This window comes from Nematolebias whitei, chromosome 16, assembly GCF_014905685.2.
Source record: "Nematolebias whitei isolate Nwh7 chromosome 16, NemWhi1, whole genome shotgun sequence".
In the NCBI taxonomy this organism is placed as follows: Eukaryota; Metazoa; Chordata; class Actinopteri; order Cyprinodontiformes; family Rivulidae; genus Nematolebias; species Nematolebias whitei.
This window is the reverse complement of record NC_056513.1, coordinates 16,978,989-17,000,471: the sequence shown is the minus strand read 5'-3', so window position 1 is coordinate 17,000,471 and position 21,483 is coordinate 16,978,989. Positions and strand designations below refer to the sequence as shown.

At 38.9% G+C, this 21,483-nt stretch overlaps 1 protein-coding gene across 1 annotated transcript; it reads right to left on the bottom strand.

The window, feature by feature from the left end:
* Positions 1 to 1,333: 1,333 nt before the first annotated feature.
* On the bottom strand, positions 1,334 to 19,574 carry shoc2 (SHOC2 leucine rich repeat scaffold protein). The gene is made up of 9 exons (XM_037689732.1): positions 19,518 to 19,574; positions 14,490 to 15,553; positions 14,163 to 14,300; positions 13,825 to 13,955; positions 13,441 to 13,629; positions 10,805 to 10,927; positions 10,283 to 10,420; positions 4,015 to 4,132; positions 1,334 to 1,967 (listed from the first exon to the last, which is right to left on the bottom strand). The coding sequence occupies exons 2-9, from the start codon at positions 15,190 to 15,192 to the stop codon at positions 1,759 to 1,761; spliced, it is 1,749 nt and encodes a 582-aa protein (XP_037545660.1). The 5' UTR covers positions 15,193 to 15,553; positions 19,518 to 19,574; the 3' UTR covers positions 1,334 to 1,758.
* Positions 19,575 to 21,483: the final 1,909 nt, after the last annotated feature.

Here is a 21,483-nt window from a genome sequence, read left to right as displayed (position 1 = left end):
AATTTAAATAAATGGTTTCTTGGGGGGGGGGGGGGGTTAAAAATACAAAATGAATACAGGTTTAATCATTTAGGGGGAAGAACGTTTGTAAAGATAAAATAAAAAGGGTTATTTAACTGCAATAATCCATTTACCTAAAATAAAAGCAGGATATGGAAAATAGAAAAGGTTTTACAGCCACTTTTATAGTTCAAGACAAGTGATCTCCTTTAATATCGTCACCAAAATTACTAGAATATTCTGACTTCCAAAATCAATATGTATATTTAATGGATACAAATTTACATGTCAAACCTTTTAACAAAACTTAAAAAACAAAATGCCCCCAATTCAAAAGAAGTCATAGAAAGGATGTCAATGGAGGAAAAAAAAAAAAAAAAAAAAAGTGCATAAAAGCAGCAGCATCGTTGGGACAGTGTGGCACAAAAAATATATTTAACTAAATCACAAATCTACACAAATCATTTCTGTTGGAGACTCTGTCAAAAACATTGGAAAAATTAGATTTTTAAAATTACCTGTTGATGATTTATTATCAAATCTTTTTGAAGCTTGGATACACTCACCATTTGCTCCAGAGACTCAAAAAATATCTTAAAAAACGTTTGATATGTTGGTCAATGATCAACTAGATGATGCTATGAAGCCCAACACTGGAGAGAACGTCAACCAAGTAAACAGAAATAAAAATTGCACTGAAGGCAACAACCAGAAATTGTATACATATATATAAAACATCCATCTTTTCCTTGGAAATTCCCCCCACCCAATACCCAGAAGGACCCACTATAACAATCTTTCAGATTAATAAAATAAAATAAAATTTAAAAAAATCAAATCTTTCCTCCCAAGCATGTAACGATTGGCATTTATCATTTGTATACACGACTAGCTTAATGACTAACTACTGCTGCTAGTTGTTAAAAAGAATCTTCATATTTTACAACTAATATCACTTGCACAACAGATTAATGCAAAAGATACACTTAAAAAATTAATAAGCAATCAAAAAAACAAACATGAAATAATTTATGTCTTTGTCTCTTCATGGTGAAATCTGTTTAGAAATGAACCAGCGGATCACTCTAAACATAGGCACAGTTAAAAAAAAAAACACCCATTAAAAAAAATAATAAAACATTAGACCTTTGTTCTCTATGACCAAGCAACAATTAACATAAGTTATGAACGGGGAAGATTATGATAAAAAAAAAGAACCAGAGTATCAAAAGAAAATAAATCAAGATGACAGAGTTTAAAATTACAGCAGCAGCAGTAAATAAAAAGTCCCAAAAGACGTTTTTGTTTTTGCATACAGTTGTATCCTTGCTCACATAACGGATGCTGTAATTATATACATTGGCAATGGAGCGTGATTTCAAAAGTTGAAGGACTTCCCTCGCAGCTCGCAGTTAGTATATATAACTTTACATATCCTCAGTTTTGGCAAAACAGATGGAAAGATGTTCCTCATTTATGATTCAGAATGTAAGGGGGGGGCGCGGCGGTGGCTGGGGTCATAACTGACCAGGATAAACTCTGGAGCAACGTAGAAATCTCCACAGATATGCCTCGTTTCTGCACAAAGATGGAGAACAAAACCTTGCTCTCTTCAAACTCGCTCTTTACGTTTGCCCCCGACACTGATTGTGATGAGTTGGTTTCCTTGAAGGTGTAGGATACACGTTTTGGGGGCAGGCAGGCAAAAGGGCACAGAGTAAGCGGAGGGGTTGGAGATGGCACTGAGCTGCGTTTGGTTCAGACCATGGCACGGTACGGTCCCTGCATCTTGAGAAACTGGATGATGAAAGAGGGACCTCCTGCGACAATCTGGGGCGGCAGGTGGGTGAGGGGACAGTTCTCGATGCTCATGATGGACAGCTTGCTGCAGAGGGCGAGCTCAAATGGGAGGCTATGCAGATTGGGGTTGTCGTTGAGGTACAGCTCCTCCAAATTCTCCAGAGTGCCTAGAAACATTAAACAGTGTCAGATGAATCATCTTCTCCAACCCATGCAAAACAAGGTTTGACACTGACAGCAGTAAGAGTGGCAATAAATCATACAAGTATAGAGTAACGATTGTAAAAACTTTGTTCTGGAAAATGTTTACCAATATATCTCCATGCATCTCACTGTGCAGCAATTATGAAAAAAAAACTGAAGAAAATTAGACAAATTTTCTGTTGCAGCCTCGGTGACTTCAGGGTGTTTGCGGCCAAGCAGCCAGCGAGCCGTGCTGCCACGTTGTGAAAATACAATAGTCCCTCGCTACTTCGCGGTTTGACTTTCGCAGACTCACTCTACGGTGTTTTTTTAAAGTAAGATTGAAAACGAGGAAAAATAAAAGATTGTACAGGACACATGATTGTCAACTTTAATATTAATCACGTGATTGGGACAGTGCTGGATACAGTACTGAACAGTAAAAAGTAAAAAAAAATAAAAAATTTGTTTGGACAGGCGCCACCACTTTGTAGTTTTCTCTCAATAAGCCTCCACTGTATCCTGCTCATAATGACCACATTTCCCAGAAGTCAACAGGGCCCTGCTCAGAAGCCCCGTTTCCTTCTGCTGAAAAACTAGAGGGAAAGTTTTGATCTGATCCGAAAAAGTTTGGCGCTTATTACAGTGACTTCGGTGCCCAGCGGATGCAGAGAGCCACACAGAACCCACCGAACTGGGGCAGAACCAGACCTCCAGACCCATCTGTGAATCTTGACAGGTGGTAGCCGGTCCACGAGGATTTCCGAGCAGGGACACTGCTTGTAAGTAAAATTTAGTAGCTAGATTAGGGGTGTATACTGAACCGAGGTTCTTTTATGGCACAGACCGAACTGCGTTGGTCGGTGTATGGATTGAAACGTCACTCTTCTTTCGGTGTCAAGTTTCGGTATTGGCTGTAAAGTGTCACGTGGTATCAGCACGCAGCAGGTAAAACGCAGACATATGACAAACAGACTACGTGTGTACACCCAGAGCTGTATAGAGCTGCCCTACAGCTGTATGTCTACGGTGCTGGTTACGATCACAGACGGGGTTCACGTGTGCAACGCATGTGGCGTTGAACGGCTTTAATTTACAAGTGGAAAGTTGCTAGTTCAGTCCGGCCCACCAATGAGTTCATTAAAAGGGGGGGGGGGGGGGGTACAGCTGTCATTTTTAAACCGAACCCAAAACCGGCAATGTGATTAATGGGCAGGCTGGGCCGGTCACGGGCTATTAATTAGGTCAGGGTCAGCCGCGATCCAATTATATGATAACATGGCCTGCCATACACCCACCAGCCACACACGGCCATTTCACCTCGAGCTGACCGGCCTTGAAAGAGGTAAGAAGTTCAGTTAAGCTTCAGATGGGACTGTACTGCCAGGCAGCGATCCATTGCCCAAATGGACGTTCATTGTGCCGCTGCACTTTGTGGACGCACGCGGCCGACGACCCAAACAGGGGAGATCTCAAAGCAGACGCATGAGTCAGAGCGTGTCTCAGTAATTCAGACGAGCGCCGGCAGAAATGGGGTTTCAATTATTTTTTATGGCCATGAAAGGACAAACACCCTCAGCTCAGAATCTTATGCTGCTTTTATTCAGCTGCGCGTCCCCGACTGTTAATAACTAATTAAAAATGTTGGGGGGTTTTCCGGGTTCGGACCTGTAATTACTGCCAATTTATCGGGTCAGGTAGGGTTCGGAAATTATGACTGCGGGCTGAGGCCGGGTCAGATCAGATTTTTTGGGCCTGAATGCAGCTCTAGTTGGGATTTGCGTTTTGGGTTCTGTTTATTGCATTTATGGTTCAATGCAATAAAACTTATTTAAAAGGTAACAGATCATTATAATACTTGGTTTATTTACATAATTACTTTGCTAGATGTCCGGCCCCTGAGCTGCTGGCTTTCACTAACTGTGCAGTCTTTGAGGGACAGCGCTGTGTTGGTGAATCAACTAGGGACTTCCTAACTCTTCCCGAATGTTTGCGCTGAAGATATCAGTGCTGTGAACAGAAAATACTGACCAATCTCCTCTGGCAGCTGTTGCAGCAAGTTCTCACCCAAACCAAGATGGGTCAGGTTGGTGAGGTGGCCGATGCCTCTGGGTAATGTAGTTAGCTGATTATTTGTCAACACCAATTTCTGACAAGAAAAAAAAAAAGAGAAAGAGAAACTCTTTAACAGCACAACCAAAAACACAAACAGTACTTGTTTACGCTTAAAAAAAAAAAAAAAAAAAAAAACTTAAAACAAATTGGAAAGTATCACAAGTCAGTTATTGAAGTTGGATTTGGGAAGTTTAGTTAAAGCGCTGCAGAATAATGAGTCATGTTTACCAATTGGATATAATTACAAAATTAAAAGTTTGTTTAATTGTGTAATAATCTACTGCAAAAATAACTAGTTATTAAAAATTCAATAACTTCTTGTTGTTAAGAAATTCAATTCAATTCAGTTCAGTTTATTTATATAGCGCCAAATCAAAACAAAGTTGTCTCAGGGCACTTTACAGAAACATTCACATACATAAAAGACAATTACTAAAGTTCTCCATGTAAGGAATCCAGCAAATGAATTACAAAAGTAGCCAGACTCGTTTACATGTTTGCATAAATTAAATTGAATCTCTTACATTTATTATGAAGTCAACAAATGGTCTTCAGAACTCTAGTGTAACCTTTAATAGAAGCTCTGGTGGCAACACAATCTAATTGTTCTAGCAGGTTTCCACAAGTCAAGATAGAGAGGTAGAAACAAGGTAGAGGATTGTTTATCAGTTTAATTTTTTATGTTAATCAGACTCAAGAAGACTCCATAAACGGCCATAGTCACGTCTCTCTACAGGTTTTTAATTGGCTTTAGACATTACGATGATGATGATATAAGTTCTAAAGGCTTTCTAAAGATCTATCAAAGAATTTGTCCTGCTTTAACTTCATTTTTTACTTCTTGTTTATTCACTATAGTTGGTGCTAGATCATGGCAGCATGGTGGCTCAGTTGGTAGAACTGTTGCCTCTGAAGGTCGCCTAGCTGAGGACCTTTCTGGGTGGAGTTTGCATGTTCTCTCGGTGCATGCGTGGGTTTTCTCCGGGCACTTTGTTTCCTCCCACAGACCAAAAACATGCATGTTAGACTGGTAGGCCTGTCACGATAACAAATTTTGCTGGGCGATAAATTGTCTCAGAAATTATTGCGATAAACGATAATATTGTTTGAAATTTGACAATAATTGGTAATTATTGTCAAATTTAAGAAGAAATGTTGGTTAATTTGTTTTGAGTGTAGTACCTTTTTTCGACCATGGATGGCAGTATAAAACTGAACCAAAGGATGGATAGTTAAGGAGCGAGCAGCGCGTCTCTAAGAAAAAATGGGAGGGAGGCCCCTTGACGTGACATGGGCTGTCTCTCCTTCCCTTTTTTCGGTTCTCAAAATGGCGGACGCTCTGTGTGGTTTGAGCTCTTTAGCATAGCATTTTTCACACAAAGCTTTTAATAAATAAAAAAAATCAGTAAACAAGTTCTCAGCTTCTTTTTGCAGAGGAATAACAACTTTTTACATGAAGGCACGGGTTTCAACCATGAATTTTGGAGCTTCGACAAGACGGAGGTTTTTTTACAAGAAGTCTGCCTGTTCGCTTAGCTTCTCAGCTTAGCTACTTTTAATGATCCAAAAACGTAAATTTGGATGTTTAAAACAGATTTTAAAGAGAAAAGAGAAAGGGATGGGTCAGTGAAGTGCACCGGAGTTGAGACTTTTATCATCCATAGTCTTCTGTAGAAAGAGACACGAAAAAACGATAAGAAACTGATAAATGAAAATGAGGTTGATCATTTTCATCTATCACGCGATTAATTGATTTGTTTATTGCGACAGGCCTACTGATTGGTAAAGCTAAATTGTCCCTAGGTGTGAGTGAGTGAATGTCTCATTTGTCTCTGTGTCCCTGTGATGGAGTGGAGACTTGTCCAGGGTGCCCTCCACCTCTCACACAGTGATAGCTGGATATGGGCACCAGTGACCCCTGTGACCCAAAAAGGAAGACGCGAGTAAAGATAATGGATGGATGGTGCTGATCTATCTGTTTACTATGGTTTTATGTTTTTTTTTTTTTAATTAATTTTATTCCTTTTCAATTGTGGAAAATTTTCTATGATACTTTTGTATGCTACGTTTTCTTATTTCTTATCAAGTTTTAATGCATTTTTACCATATGTATGTTTTTTTTTTTAAATCATAGTATACACCAAGTCCTGGGTAACTGTTTTTTATTAGTTTTGTTTGTTCGTTTTTCCTTTTACCATGTAAAGGTTTGAATGACAACAAAGTAAGTTGGAATCTTTTTTCTTTTTTAATCATTTTTATTTCCCTCGCATATAAATAAAGTAGCGATCGATTCTCGTACCTCTTCATTTTCAGAAGAATGTGTTTATTATTACAAAGCCACCTAAAACCAGTCAAGAATTAAGTTTCATCACACTATGATAAACCACAATGCGTCTGAAAGAATTCATAAATTATAGCAAAGCAAACTGAAAATGTACTTGAGGCACTCTCCCTGGCTGCCTGTTAAAGAGAAAATGTGCTACAATTTTGTACAAGTCAATGCTTTATAAAAATCCAACATAACCATTCCCACATGTCCATAGTACTGTAGTACTACCATCAGAGACCACTCTCACTGAAGGCCTACGTTGAATTTGAATTGGTTTAATGGATCTATGAATTTGACTTCTTTTTGATTTTGTATAGTGCCCTGAGATGACTTTTGTTGTGAACTGGCATCACATAAATAACCTGAACTCAATTATACTTTAGTCACATGGTCAAAGTTATGAAGTCTGACTGTTTGGCACAGCAAACCAGTAAAAGAACTCGGTAGAACCAGTGTGTAACTCTGCAAAAATGTGTCTCAAATGGCTCTGAACAACGGTAATGTCATAATATGGTAATAATAATACAGTTCAGATGTGTAAATGTGTTGTAATTCTTCAGGAGACATCAGCAGACATTGTTGCTCAGCTGATAGCACACTGCGTGTATTTATGTACAAAGCACATAGTTGGCATCGGATCATAAAAACATTTTGTAGTACACAACTAACAGCCAAGTGTGAACGCTCCCGATCAAAGCTGACCACTTGTGATCAAATTACTCAAGATGGATAAGTGCCAGGTCTGAACAGGGACACAGAGAGACCACTCTGACCACAAACCTTCCTACACTGGTCTGATAATAGTTAGTCAACCTTAAGAGTACATTCTTCTTTTTTTTCACCACTAATGAGGTGCTCCTGTAACCACTCTAAACTTTAAAAAACTATTTATTGTGATAATTGTGATCTAAATCCACAGATTCAAGTATGTTTGCAAGATGGAACTCGTACTCCTCTTTGTAAAAACATGCTTTAAATCATCCAGGATTATGCAAACATTTCAGACACTTCACACATTTGCATTTTATCTGTCACGCAATGTAATATAATTTGTCCCATATTTATTCTGCGGCATGGCAACAAGCCCACACGTCCAGGCAGAGTCATAAAAACCTATCTTCAGTGACAAGAAGAACACAGAGTCCTGCAACAGATGGGTTGACCCCCACAGAGCACAAACGCAACGTGCCAAACACCTCAAAAATCTACAAGTGTATAAAAAAAAAAAATAGTGAGGCTTATAAGGCATAATTTGATATAATCACACAATAAAAAAATGCTTTTTTTAAATGTCTGAACTGTTTTACATCAAGTTTGAAGATAGAAACGCCCTGTGATGCAATAAACATTGCAAAATGTGAAGGGGTCTGCACACTGGAAGCCAAAGCACTGTCCATCCCGCCCAACTGCAATGACTATCTAATGAACAGACAGCATGTAAAATAATCTGCTCTTTAAAAACTAAATCATCATCATTATTAAAGCACATTTAAAAACCGCCAGAGTTTGACCAAAGTGTGGTAATAAATCCCAAAATCAGAGTCTAAAGAAATGCTTTGTACAGGTCCTTCTCAAAAAATTAGCATATTGTGATAAAGGTCATTATTTTCCATAATGTAATGATAAAAATGAAACTTTCATATATTTCAGATTCATTGCACACCAACTGAAGTATTTCAGGTCTTTAATTGTTTTAATACTGATGATTATGGCATACAGCTCATGAAAACCCAAAATGCATGTCCCAAAAAATTAGCATATTTCATCCCACCAATGAAAGACAAGTGTTTTTAATACAAAAAACGCCAACCTTCAAATAATCATGTTCAGTTATGCACTCAATACTTGGTCGGGAATCCTTTTGCATGAATGACTGCTTCAATGCGGCGTGGCATGGAGACAATCAGCCTGTGGCACTGCTGAGGTGTTATGGAGGCCCAGGATGCTTCGATAGCGGCCTTAAGCTCATCCAGAGTGTTGGGTCTTGTGTCTCTCAACTTTCTCTTCACAATATCCCACAGGTTCTCTATGGGGTTCAGGTCAGGAGAGTTGGCAGGCCAATTGAGCACAGTAATACCATGGTGAGTAAACCATTTACCAGTGGTTTTGGCACTGTGAGCAGGTGCCAGGTCGTGCTGAAAAATGAAATCTTCATCTCCATAAAGCTTTTCAGCAGATGGAAGCAGGAAGTGCTCCAAAATCTCCTGATAGCTAGCTGCATTGACCCTGCGCTTGATAAGACACAGTGGACCAACACCAGCAGATGACATGGCACCCCAGTGACTGTGGAAACTTGACACTGGACCTCAAGCAATGTGAACTCTGTGTCTCCTCTCTTCCTCCAGACTCTGGGACCTTGATTTCCAAAGGAAATGCAAAATTTACTGTAATCAGAGAACATAACTTTGGACCACTCAGCAGCAGTCCCAGGCGAGATTCTTCTGACACTGTTTCTGGTTCAAGAGTGGCTTGACTTGGGGAATGCAGCACCTGTAGCCCATTTCCTGCACACGCCTGTGCACGGTGGCTCTGGATGTTTCTACTCCAGACTCAGTCCACTGCTTCCGCAGGTCCCCCAAGGTCTGGAATCAGCCCTTCTCCACAATCCTCCTCAGGGTCCAGTCACCTCTTCTCGTTGTGCAGCGTTTGCTGCAACATTTTTCCCTTCCCACAGACTTCCCACTGAGGTGCCTTGATACAGCACTCTGGGAACAGCCTATTGGTTCAGCAATTTCTTTCTGTGTCTTACCCTCTTGCTTGAGGGTGTCAATGATGGCCTTCTGGACAGCAGTCAGGTCGGCAGTCTTACCCATGATTGCGGTTTTGAGTAATGAACAAGGCTGGGAGTTTTTAAAAGCCTCAGGAATTTTTTGCAGGTGTTTAGAGTTATGTCGTTGATTCAGATGGTTAGGTTAATAGCTTGTTTAGAGAACCTTTTCATGATATGCTAATTTTTTGGGACAGGCATTTTGGGTTTTCATGAGCTGTATGCCATAATCATCAGTATTAAAACAATTAAAGACCTGAAATATTTCAGTTGGTGTGCAATGAATCTGAAATATATGAAAGTTTCATTTTTATCATTACATTATGGAAAATAATGACCTTTATCACAATATGCTAATTTTTTGAGAAGGACCTTATATGATGAAGGACAAAAACACAGATTTTTAGTTTGGTCTATCAAAGACAAATCGACCACTTGTTCATTTTCTTACTCTTAGGAAATGTTAACAACAGTGTGGAGAGATACATTCCTGCTGCGTTTTATTTTTTAAACATGAATATAAAAAAAATTATGAAACCAGAACTGTCCCCATTTCTTAATTTCATCTTGATAACCTTTTATTTATTTATTTTTTACTCTGAGCTGGAAATGTCCCCAGATTTAACTTCAGAAATCTGGTCACCTTAACATGGAGGGAGCTGCCATGTTTGAACTGACATCAGACGGAAGCAATGGATTCCACATGCTCAGCGTTAGTCCCGCCCACTGAGTTTGATGAGTAAGACTGACAGTTAACATAATTTCATGATGACACAAGGGTGGAATGTCACTAAATTAAATGTGAATAAATCATGAAATAAATAATTTAATTGTATATTTAATAATTTAATTGTATATTTAATGGTGTGTTTAATAGTGTAATTGTTTATTTAATGATTTAATGATTTTTTTTTAAATAATTAAATGATACATTTCATTATTGTGTATTTATGCATTTCTTTTTGTCACATTCCATCCGTCCTCCATAGAAATGAAGAAATAAGCCAAAATATATTAAAAACAAAACCAACATTTATATTCTTCAAAGATATGAACAACAAAAAGCACAGCATGCAAGGAAAGATTACCTGTAAATCTTTTAGGTAAGCGATTTCAATCGGTAGACATTCCAACTTATTTTCCTCCAAGTCGAGTTCTCGCAACTTTCTCAAATTCCCAATACCATGCGGTAACTTTTTCAGAAGGTTATTGGACAATATTAACACCTGGAAGACAGAAAAGTAATTCAAATTAAAGACAGAAATGTCTTGAAATAAATGAAAAGTGTAGTATTATTTTCTAAACCACTCACAAAAACACCAACAAAAAAATTGCTTGTTTTAAGTTAATACCAAACAAGTCATAGTAAAATTCCCCAAAGTGTGACAAACTGTATGAATGAAATTTTGCTATAAGATCTCAAGATTTATACAAAACCTGTGTTAAGTTTACCACGTGTTTCAGGTATTAACAACAGTTCCAAAAACTCACAGACTTACAATGCGATTCATGCTCATGACATAAATCACTAGTCTTAAGTGTATATTAAATCAAACTCCCAGTTAATTATAATTTTCACTAAATTGTATGTACATCTGTGCATGATTTACCTCTAGAGAGACGAGACCACAGACATCTTCTGAGATCTTAGTCAGCTGATTAGTGGCCAGGTTAAGTTCAACCATGCTGGTCCATGTGCCAAAATCCAGTGGCAGAGATGTTAACTGGTTATCCTGTAGAATAAAATGGGAAAGCTTTAATGTCATCAAAAGGTAACTCAGCTCATGGAAAATCTTTTTAAAACATCAGCAGAGGAAGGCACGGTGGCATGTACAATGCATGACAGGAGAAAATATATTCAGATAAGATGGTACTAGCATCAACAGAAATGCTTTCCAAATACTAATAATACACAGAGGTTGAAAAAAATACTAAATTATGTTTTTATACATATAACTTTCAACTAGTGAGGAAGCCCTAAATTAGTGTACAAAATTGCAAATGCTCAAAAATATATGTGCATATACTAAGAGCTTTTTAGACTCTCCTCTTAAATTATATTTAAAAACAAAAGTAGAATAGCCAGTATTTATATTTTCTGTACCTCTTAGCATATTTTTTTCAACAAATAAAGATCCATTCAAGACACTGTTCTGTGTAAATGTAAATAAATGTAATTTTTTCCCCCTTTTCTATCCAAAACAGTTTTCTGAAAAAAGGACACAACACTCCAGTAATAGCAGCAACATGCACTCCGCCCATCTTTTGGACGACTGAACAAACATAATTTCACTGTATTTCAGTACAATGATAACAAAGTCTAAATAAGTTAAATCTGGTCCTCTGGACATTCAAACAAACAAAAAATAAAATAAAATGTAGAAACGTTTCGTCTTTCATCCGAAAGACTTCTTGAGTCTGAGGTGTTGTATTCAGCACCGTTAGGCGGATGGTCCTTCTTGATCATGTGAGCAGCTGGTTTTGGTTGTCAGCAGCAAACTGGTTGATCCACTCTGAGAAGGTGCTATTTATAAGACTGAGCTGAATACAGCACCTCAGACTGAAGAAGTCTTTCGGATGAAAGACGAAACATTTCTACTTTTTTTTTGTTTGTTTTGCTTTGTTTTGTTTTTTGAATTTCCAGAGGGCTAGAGTTAACTTTTTTTAGATTTTTCTACCTGGATTATTGAGCATGCATCAGAATGATAATAACACTTATTCTGATTCTTAACTTCACATTCAGCTAAGCCACATGAACAATACTGATGAGGTTAGTGAATTCACCATCTTTGAGTTTATTTCTTTAAGTTGTAAAACATGGATTTTTTTTGTGTGACAGCACATTTACTGTAGTTTTGACTCAGTTTGTCTGATTTAAGGACAACAATACTGTTTCTGAAAGAATTCAACATTAACAGATATTCAATTTAACAGACTGTTTTTGACAGAGTACAACACTGCAGGTCCATGCTGCTAATAGAACCTCACTGCCAACAGAACCACACTGCTAACAGTACCATGCTGTTAAGAGAACCTCACTGTCAACAGAACCATTCTGCTAATAGGACTATGCTGCTAACAGAACCACACTGCTAACAGTACCATGCTGTTAAGAGAACCACACTGCTAACAGAACCATGCTGTGAATGGGACCATGCTGCTAAGAGAACCTCACTGCCAACAGAACCACTCTGCTAAAAAGACTACGTTGTTAACAGTATCATGCTGCTAATGGGATTATGTTGCTAAGAGAACCTCACTGTCAACAGAACCGCTCTGCTAATAGGACTACACTGCTAACAGAACCAGACTGCTAACAGTACCATGCTGTTAAGAGAACCACACTGCTAACAGAACCGTGCTGCTAATGCAATCATGTTGCTAAGAGAACCTCACTGTCAACAGAACCACTCTGCTAATAGGACTATGCTGCTAACAGAACCACACTGCTAACAGAACCGTGCTGCTAATGCGATCATGTTGCTAAGAGAACCTCACTGCCAACAGAACCACTCTGCTAATAGGACTATGCTGCTAACTGAACCACAATGCTAACAGTACCATGCTGCTAATGGGATCATGTTGCTAAGAGAACCTCACTGCCAACAGAACCGCTCTGCTAATAGGACCATGCTGCTATGGATGTTTTTCTTTTTCACTTTTGGCTCTTTGATTTTGTATTTTTGTTGCATGCTTTGGTATTTCTTGTTGTTTTTTTGGCGAGTCAAGATGTTTTTTCTTGTCCTGAGCATTTCATTACATTGTTGACATTGTATTGATCTGCATATGACAATAACCTAATCTTTAGAACATTTAGGTCATATTTGTAAATGAGAACAAATATGTCACCTGGTAAAATAAAGGTCAAATAAATAAATACCCGATACATAAAAAACATTGCACAGTGCAATATTATAGGTCTTTGCTCCTATTGGAGGTTGGGTGGTTGTTGTTTTGTATTTAGGAAGAACCCACACTGAAGCCCAAAGAAGACAGACAGAGTTGGGGTAACCAGAACCAGCAGGCCAACAACTCCTTACCTCTGCTGTGCACCACCAGTAACAATCTGGGCACAAACAGGGTAAAGCAAACTAGCTTTGCTACATGATGATGGACACCATGGCTTGTTTGTATTCAACATTTGGTCGATGCATTTAACAGTCACATCCTGACCATTGTTAAAAATATATTCAGTATATATCACAATTCCCTTAAGTTATGTCACGAGTTCTATAGTCAACTATACCTTCATGTTAAGCTTGCTCAACACCTTGGCCCTGGAGAAGATACCAAATGGGATCTTGTTGATACGGTTGTGCTCCATGTTGAGGGAGTAAATGGTGGAGAACTGAGAAGGTCCACCCACAGGGTACGACTGGAAGCAGTTCCTCGCCAGTGTAAGACTTGTCAGGTTTAATAAACTCGACAGCAGGCCCTGGCCATGAAAAAGACGTAACAAAAAATTAGAGGATGGAAGCTTTCACTGAAAATATTATTTTTATACGAGATGACTATGGATGGATGGATGGCTGGAATAAAACATGTGGTTGATGTTTCCATACTTCACTGAGTTTCAAAAAACTTTATTTATACTTATATTTGAAATTTTAAAAAAATGTGTTCCACTTACTTCTGGCAACAGTGAAATGTTGTTATTTTCGAGGTTTAACTCCTCTAGTTCTCGACATTTGGCTAAAGATCTGGGGATCGCCGACAATCGATTATATCGCAGACCTAACCGATTTATGCTTGCCAAATTGCCTGAAAAAATAAAAATAAAACAAAAGATGTGTTCAATTATGTGTTTTCTATGCATTTTTTTTTACTGCTCTATTCCTTGTTTTTATAATAAAAATAACATTGATATAAAATATACATACTTTGAAAAACACTGTTTATAAAAAAATAATATACTGAAGGACTTAAATGCAAAGTCTAAAAGATATGAACATGCTACACTCAAATTACCAATCGTCTCTGGGAGGTCCAGGAGCTCATTGTGCTGCAAGTCGAGGTTGGTTATTTGTGTGCAATTTCCAATCTCCTTTGGTAGATGTTCCAACTGGTTATGGGCAACATCCAAAGTAATGAGGCAGCATAGCTCACCTGCAGAAAGATCCACAAGCAATTCAGCTAACCAATTCCATAACTAATTCTCGCTTAATAGACAATGCCCTAAACACAATATTGAGGGTCACAACAACATTTAGACATACAGTTGGAATTTATTCAAGCGTTAGCATGAACCCAACAACACCCAGCAGGACTGTTCCGAGTTTGAATGGAAATACTTACCTATCTCTGCAGGTAGCTGCTTAATCTTGTTCTCACGAATACTGAGCATGGTGAGCTTGGACAGGTTCTGGATGTCCTTCTCTACAGTTGTGATGCGATTGAAGCGCAGGTACAGCGTGGTCAGAGAAGACAGCCGATAGACGACAGGTGGGATCTCTCTGAGCTTGTTGTGCCGGAGGTCAAGCATTCGGAGCTTCTTCAGTGAGTCCAGGGAATCAGGCAAACTGGTCAAGGAGTTCTCACTGAGGGCCAAAGTGACCAAGCCTGATAGACAACCCACCTCAGCTGGTAGGCTCTGTAGCTTGTTGCTATATAGGTAGAGTTCAGCCAACTGAGTCAACTCCTTAATAGAGGTGGGCAACATGTGAATGGACCGTTTGGATAGGTCCAGCCTCATTGAATTCTCCTCCCGACACTTATTGAGCTCTTTGATAACTTCTGCATTGCTGGATTTCTTGCGTGTACCTTGTGCCGGATTTGGCCGCTTTATTGTATTGTCAACAGAGAAGGCAACACCCGGTGTTGAGCTGCTTGTGTCCTTCTTTCCTTCTTTGGCATCTTTCCCTTTGGTCTTTGTTTCTTTGCCACCGTCTTTGACTAAGCTGGCTAAAGCCTTGGCCTCTTTTTCCCTTTCTTTACCTGCCGGACCACCTTTGGGGTCTTTTTCTTTTGAGTCCTTTTCTTTGCCTAAAGTACTACTCATGTTGACGTTATTAGTAGCCCAGCAAAGATGCTCATGGGACTCTCTCGTCCTCAGGTTACTTATTTAGAAACAAAATAACATGAACAGTCAGATCTTTTAAAAGAAACATCCCCATGCAGACCAACACATTTAGGATGTTGCTTAAAATAAAAGCTGAATTATCCAAAGGTCTTTCAGATACTTGTGACGATGTTTTCCTTTGCTAAAACGGCATGACAGTATTCCTTTGACACAGGTGATCTGTGGCATCCATGGGCCACATGCTTGTCTTTGGACTGCACACAATCCCTGGCCCTTTAGAATGAAGTTCTTTCAGGCTTCCAGGTTCACCAAAGATTTGTTTCGATCCCTCTGAAAATTGCTGTTGGGAAGAAAAAAAGACATTTTGTTAACATTTATTATTTAAATTGCATGCCTTTGAAACATGTTGAATTTTTGAGTTTTACCGCTTGCTTCCATCTATTTTATGTTCTTTACCAGTTATTGTATGTTTTTATGATTAATGTTCTTCTGTCTTTATTTTAACCTGAACTTTTCTATATTTGATCTGGAACTTGGTGGTACTGCCTTCAGAGCCCTTGAAAAAGCCATCTTGCGATCTTAATGAGACTCATCTGGTTTAATAAAAAATAAAAATTCTGCTTTCATTCTTTCTCAACCTTTTTGTTTGTTCAGTGAAAAGCAAACTTGGGTCAGACTGTTATTTTTTTGTTAAAAAAAATTAAATGTAAACAATAAAAAAAGGTTTGCAGAGAAAATATGGTTATAAAAGAAAGCATGCAACTCAAAATACTGGAGACAAAAACTATAATGTGGACCAAAAAAAGTGTGTTTCTATTTTTATAACATCTGTGACAAACTGCAAAATGAAGCTTATGCTGGAAATAAAGTACACATCCTTGCTTCACAAATTCTAAATTATTTTTACTAATAGATTTGTGGAAAATAAATGCATGCAAACAAAATAACTAACGGAAGCTGCATTAAACAAAAGAACAAAAGTTACATGTATGAAGACTTTCAAGTATATTTGTCTCTACGCGTGAACCAAACAACTAAAAACAACTCTTTCACAGGCTTGGCGTCTTGTCTTTGCAACATGAGCTAAGCAGCACTACAGCAGACCACAAAAATCTGTTCATGTTACCAAAATTAACTGCACACCAACTTAATTTCAAATCAACAAACATGGCCTGACAGATGCTGAGAACACAATCACCTTCAACCTCTCTTGCTCAAAAGAAAAGGCGCGTTAAAACGCAGACGTTAAGATCTTTACATCGCAAACAGCTTTTCACTGGAAGCTCGTCTACACCGATGACTGTATAAAACAGCAAAAGCTAAGCCGAGTCAAAACGAAAAGAGAAGCCGGTTTGGCTCAGGATCTGAGCTGAAAGAAAAGGTTGAAACTGCTGAGAGTAATCTTTAGAAGTGGGCCTTCAAAGTCCTCGCCACAACAGGTCACATGACATTTTGCGGGAAAAAATAGTCAATAAATGCACCCTTAACATGAGAGTGACTTAAAGTGTATTATTTAAAAGATTTGAGTATTTGTTATTTGTTTTGCTCATTATAAATAACTAGTGTGGCTTCTAACAGTGGCTGCAACAGACATGTGTGCATAATTATTAGTAACAAATAAATGAGAATCCCCAGACCAACCGAACTGCCGGAGCCACGATGTAAACTTAGCAGCACAAGCCACTTCCTTATATGGTTGTACTTTTTGTTCCTGTCCTGACACAATACCAATAAAGCTGAAAAGAACCATTGTCTGTAAAGATTCTGTTAATCAATTTACAAACTGATGTTTTCTACTAAAAGGTCAAAAATGATTTTTTTTTTTTTTTACCTCCAATTACATTAAGCAAGTTTATTTTCTACTGAATATTTATTAGTGGCAATGACATCACGAACATGTTTACACAAAGTCTGACAACAACAAAAACAGAACCAAAAAAAAAAAAGTTTAAGCAGATCAACCCTTGTTTGTGCGCTTCATACGACTGTACTGTGACTTTTGGAAAATAACAACAATTTCAATGTCAAATAGTCGTTACCTCAAAGGAAGAAAAACGAAGAACAAAACAATTGGTAATCGTTTTGTTGGGGGAAAAACCACACATTTACATTTGACTTCTGGTAAAGCACTTTGCGATCTTCCTTCATTTAAAATTAGAGTGTTGCAAATATACTTGACAAAATGATTTCTCCCACAACAAAAAATACATTTCATGTCTCAACAAATAATGAAGGCTATACACTAAAAAAAATGTCTAAACTAATACATTATGATATATAAGCTTGAAAGTGTTTGGAAGAATTACACATGCTTAAAAAGCTACCAAACTTGTTCAGTGTGTATTTTTCTCCCCAACAGTTCAAGAAAATCTCTTCTATATACTCGGCATAACCTGACATCTGCTTACTGTGACTAAACAAACACAGCCCATGGAGTGTTGACATTAACTTACCGCTCCACCAAAGCATGCATTTAGCTATTTATCCAACAAAAGAGGAGGCATAATAATGATTAAAAAAAAATCAAAACAACCCATTAACCGTGTTTACTATGGTGGAGTTACAGAATCACTTTAAGGCTAAACAAATTATTTGCTTTTATCGGAAAACAGCCACTCTGTGTCCGCTTACAGCGTTTATATTACAACTCATAATTGTGTATTGTCCTAACATGTGGGTGAGTGTGGTAAGGGTTATTTTTATTATCTAATTGAAGTGCTTTGGCTCCTGATTTTACATAAGGCTAAACCAACACTGATCTAACAGTGACAATGCAAGCACTTTTGTCATTATGTGAATAAGGAACCACTATTCATGAAGACATGGAGCTAAACAAAAATATTTTAAAGAGGGATGAAAAAAAAAGCTAATGTGTGTCCATCAGCACCACCGCAAAGCCACCATAAAGAGCTACTTGGACTTCCCACACTCAAACTAATGAAGTTTCCATTAAGGATATCTTGGGCCCATCTACTAACACCAGTCCATTTGAAGGGGAGCAAACTCCCATTTTCCTGCTCTCTATGAAAAAACAAAAGATTTACACCGTTAGCTAATAACAGAACAAACATAACCTGGGCAATCAAAACAAACTTGTGTCAAAACGCAAAGATTTGCACTTGAAGCACTGATCAGTGTGCGCACAACTTGTGTTTACACCCAAAATAATGAGGACTTTGAGTCCCGCTTATTGAGTGCCTGACATATCAGAAGAATTGCGAAACAGAGGTGAGGTAGCTGCTGATACTACACAGCACCCCACATGACCCAGCTAGTTTACTTGCTACGTGTGCAGAAGACAGATTCTCACAAACAGATTACCGACAAATCGGTAGCCAGCAAGTCGGGAAGTCAAGTCGCTTTTACAGATTAATGTTTACTGAACACGGACGGCAAAGAAACTGACACGAATTGGTGACACCGTGCGATCACTAAATCTGACTAATACCTTCGATATAAACGCTAATAAATAAACCCTTTCATTGCGACTTAACGCAAATAGCTAATACACTCGTTAAATGGCATATGTTAATGCTTCATTAAGCTGATTGGGAATTCAATACATACAATAGAAGGCAATGAATAAAAACACAAATCGCAAAAGGCTGACAAAACGTCTTGCAACAAAGCAGGAAATAGCAGCTAAGCTAAACGTCAACAGCAAAGCTAACGTCAGTTCTACCAGACTGCTAAGCTGCTAACGTCAGCTAGCTTTAGCTTACAGGCTAACCGTAATAAAACGTTACGTTTTCTCAGGCAGGAGACAATAACATTACGTACAAACGGTTTGAAAAGCCAAAGTATACGCGGTGCTGGTGACAAGTGTGTAACGTTTAATACAAGCATCCGGAGCAGAGGTGTGTTTAACGTAGGCCCGAGCAGAGCCGCTGTGGGACGCAGAGCGAGCCCGTCCGACGCGACTACGAGCCGGAGACGGGAAATCTCTGCAGCAGCCAGCTGAGCGGCGGGGCAGCGGACAAGCCAGCGAGAACAGCCGGTGAAGAGCGTTAATGGGCCGAGCCGAGGTATCCAATAAACGCAGACTAGCTGTAACACTCTGCCTGAGCGCTGTTTACTTAAAGAAAAGAAGTGAAAGAAAAGAAGAAGAAAAAAACAGAAAACAGCGGCCATTCTGAAGCTGAACAAAAGAGTGCGTTCGCGTTCGCCACGGAAAAAATAACTCATTAGCGACAAACACAACGCCAACAGAAGCAGGCGACATGATTGTGTTGAACGTCGCCGAACCTTAAAGAGGGGATAAAAACGTCCGCCGTTAATGTTGGTCAAGGCTAAAACTGATTTACCTTCAGAGGTGTGCCTCCGCCATCCTAGCTGCTGCTTCCTCCTCTTTCCCCTACAGCGCTGCTCCGCTCCCTCCCTCCCCCGTCACCAAACTGCGTCATTCGCACGCGGAGCCGAAGTTATCACGAGACTTTGAAACGCGAGCACGTTTCGAGCCTTCCACAGATTTTTACCGTTTCTTGTTCACTCACACATTTTCATACAATACTGTACATATACATTTAGACCACATTCACCGTGAATTGTATGTTTGTAAGAACAATGCGCTGTTTAAACAAATACAAAATAATAGGAATATATAAATACAGAAATGAAAACTATGGAAAAACTATGGAAAAAAATGAAAGACACAAAAAACAATAATAAATAGATATATACAGTATATATTTTTATACATATATGCAGATGCTACTCATAACATTAGAATATCATGGAAAAGTTTATTTATTTCAGTAATTCCATTCCAAAAGTGAAACTTGTGTATTATATTCATTTATTACACACAGACTGATACATGTCAAATGTTTATTTCTTTTAATGTTGATGATTATAACTGACAACTAATGAAAACCCCAAATTCAGTATCTCAGAAAATTAGCATAGTACTTAAGACCAATTAAAAAAGGGTTTTTAGAAATGTTGCCCAACTATAAAGTATGAACATGAAAAGTATGAGCATGCACAGCACTCAATACTTAGTTGGGGCTCTTTTTGCCTGAATTACTGCAGTAATGCGGCGTGGCATGGAGTCGATCAGTCTGTGGCACTGCTCAGGTGTTATGCGAGCCCAAGGAATGCGACAGTTGATACCTATGTCTTGCACACGTCTGTGCGTGGTGGTTCTTGAAGCACTGACTTCATCTGCAGTGCACTCTTTGTGAATCTCCCCCACATTTTGGAATGGGTTTTGTTTCACAATCCTCTCCAGGGTGCAGTTATCTCTATTGCTTGTACATTTTTTTCCTTCCCTTCGCCCCTCTATTAATGTGCTTGGACACAGTGCTCTGTGAACAGCCAGCCTCTTTAGCAATCACCTTTTGTGTCTTGCCATCCTTGTGCAAGGTGTGTGTAACACAGGATGCTCTCCACTGCACACCTGTAGAAGGAGGTGAGGACTGAGCTTCCCAGACCAGCTTGTCTCAGCCGCCTGAGGAAGTAGAGTCTCTGATGAGCTTTCTTGATCAGGCTGGTAGTGTAGTTTCCCCAGCTGAGGTTGTCGTTCAGGTGCACACCCAAGTATTTGTAGCTGGAGACCACTTCCACCGCAGATCCTATGTTCAGGTGGGGGCAGGTGGGTTTGTTCCGTCTGAAGTCCACGACCATCTCCTTTGTCTTCTTCACATTGATGTGAAGGTTATTCTCCTTGCACCAGCTCTCCAGGTGTTCCACCTCCTGCCTGTAGCTGGACTCATCGTGGTTTGTGATGCATCCCACCTCTGCTGTATTATCTGCAAACTTTATAATATGACAGCCTGGTTGGGTAGGTGCACAGTCATATGTGAGCAGAGTGAACAGGAGAGCGCTCAGCACACATCCCTGAGGGGAGCCAGTGCTGAGGGTTATGGTGGAGGAGAAGTTGTGGATCCTCACAGACTGCAGTCTGTTTGTTAAGAAGTCTAGGACCCAGTTGCAAATGGAGGGGCTTAGTCCTAGTGCGAGTAGTTTGTCCATCAGGGTTTGGGGGATCATAGTATTGAAGGTAGACGTGAAGTCCACAAAGATCATACGGAGTTTTCATTTTTTCTTTTACCCTTTATTTATACAAGTAGTCTCACTGAGTCACGAGAACTCATTTTCAAGAGAGACCTGTGTGCATAAGGGTCCTTCTGATCCAGGTGGGTGTATAGGCAGCTTTGTTTACAAATGTATAAAAACTAAGTTTTTTATGTTGTGTGACATTAAATATGTAATTGTCTTTAATCTAAAATGCAATAAACATATTTTATGTATTAAATTTATTGAAGTATT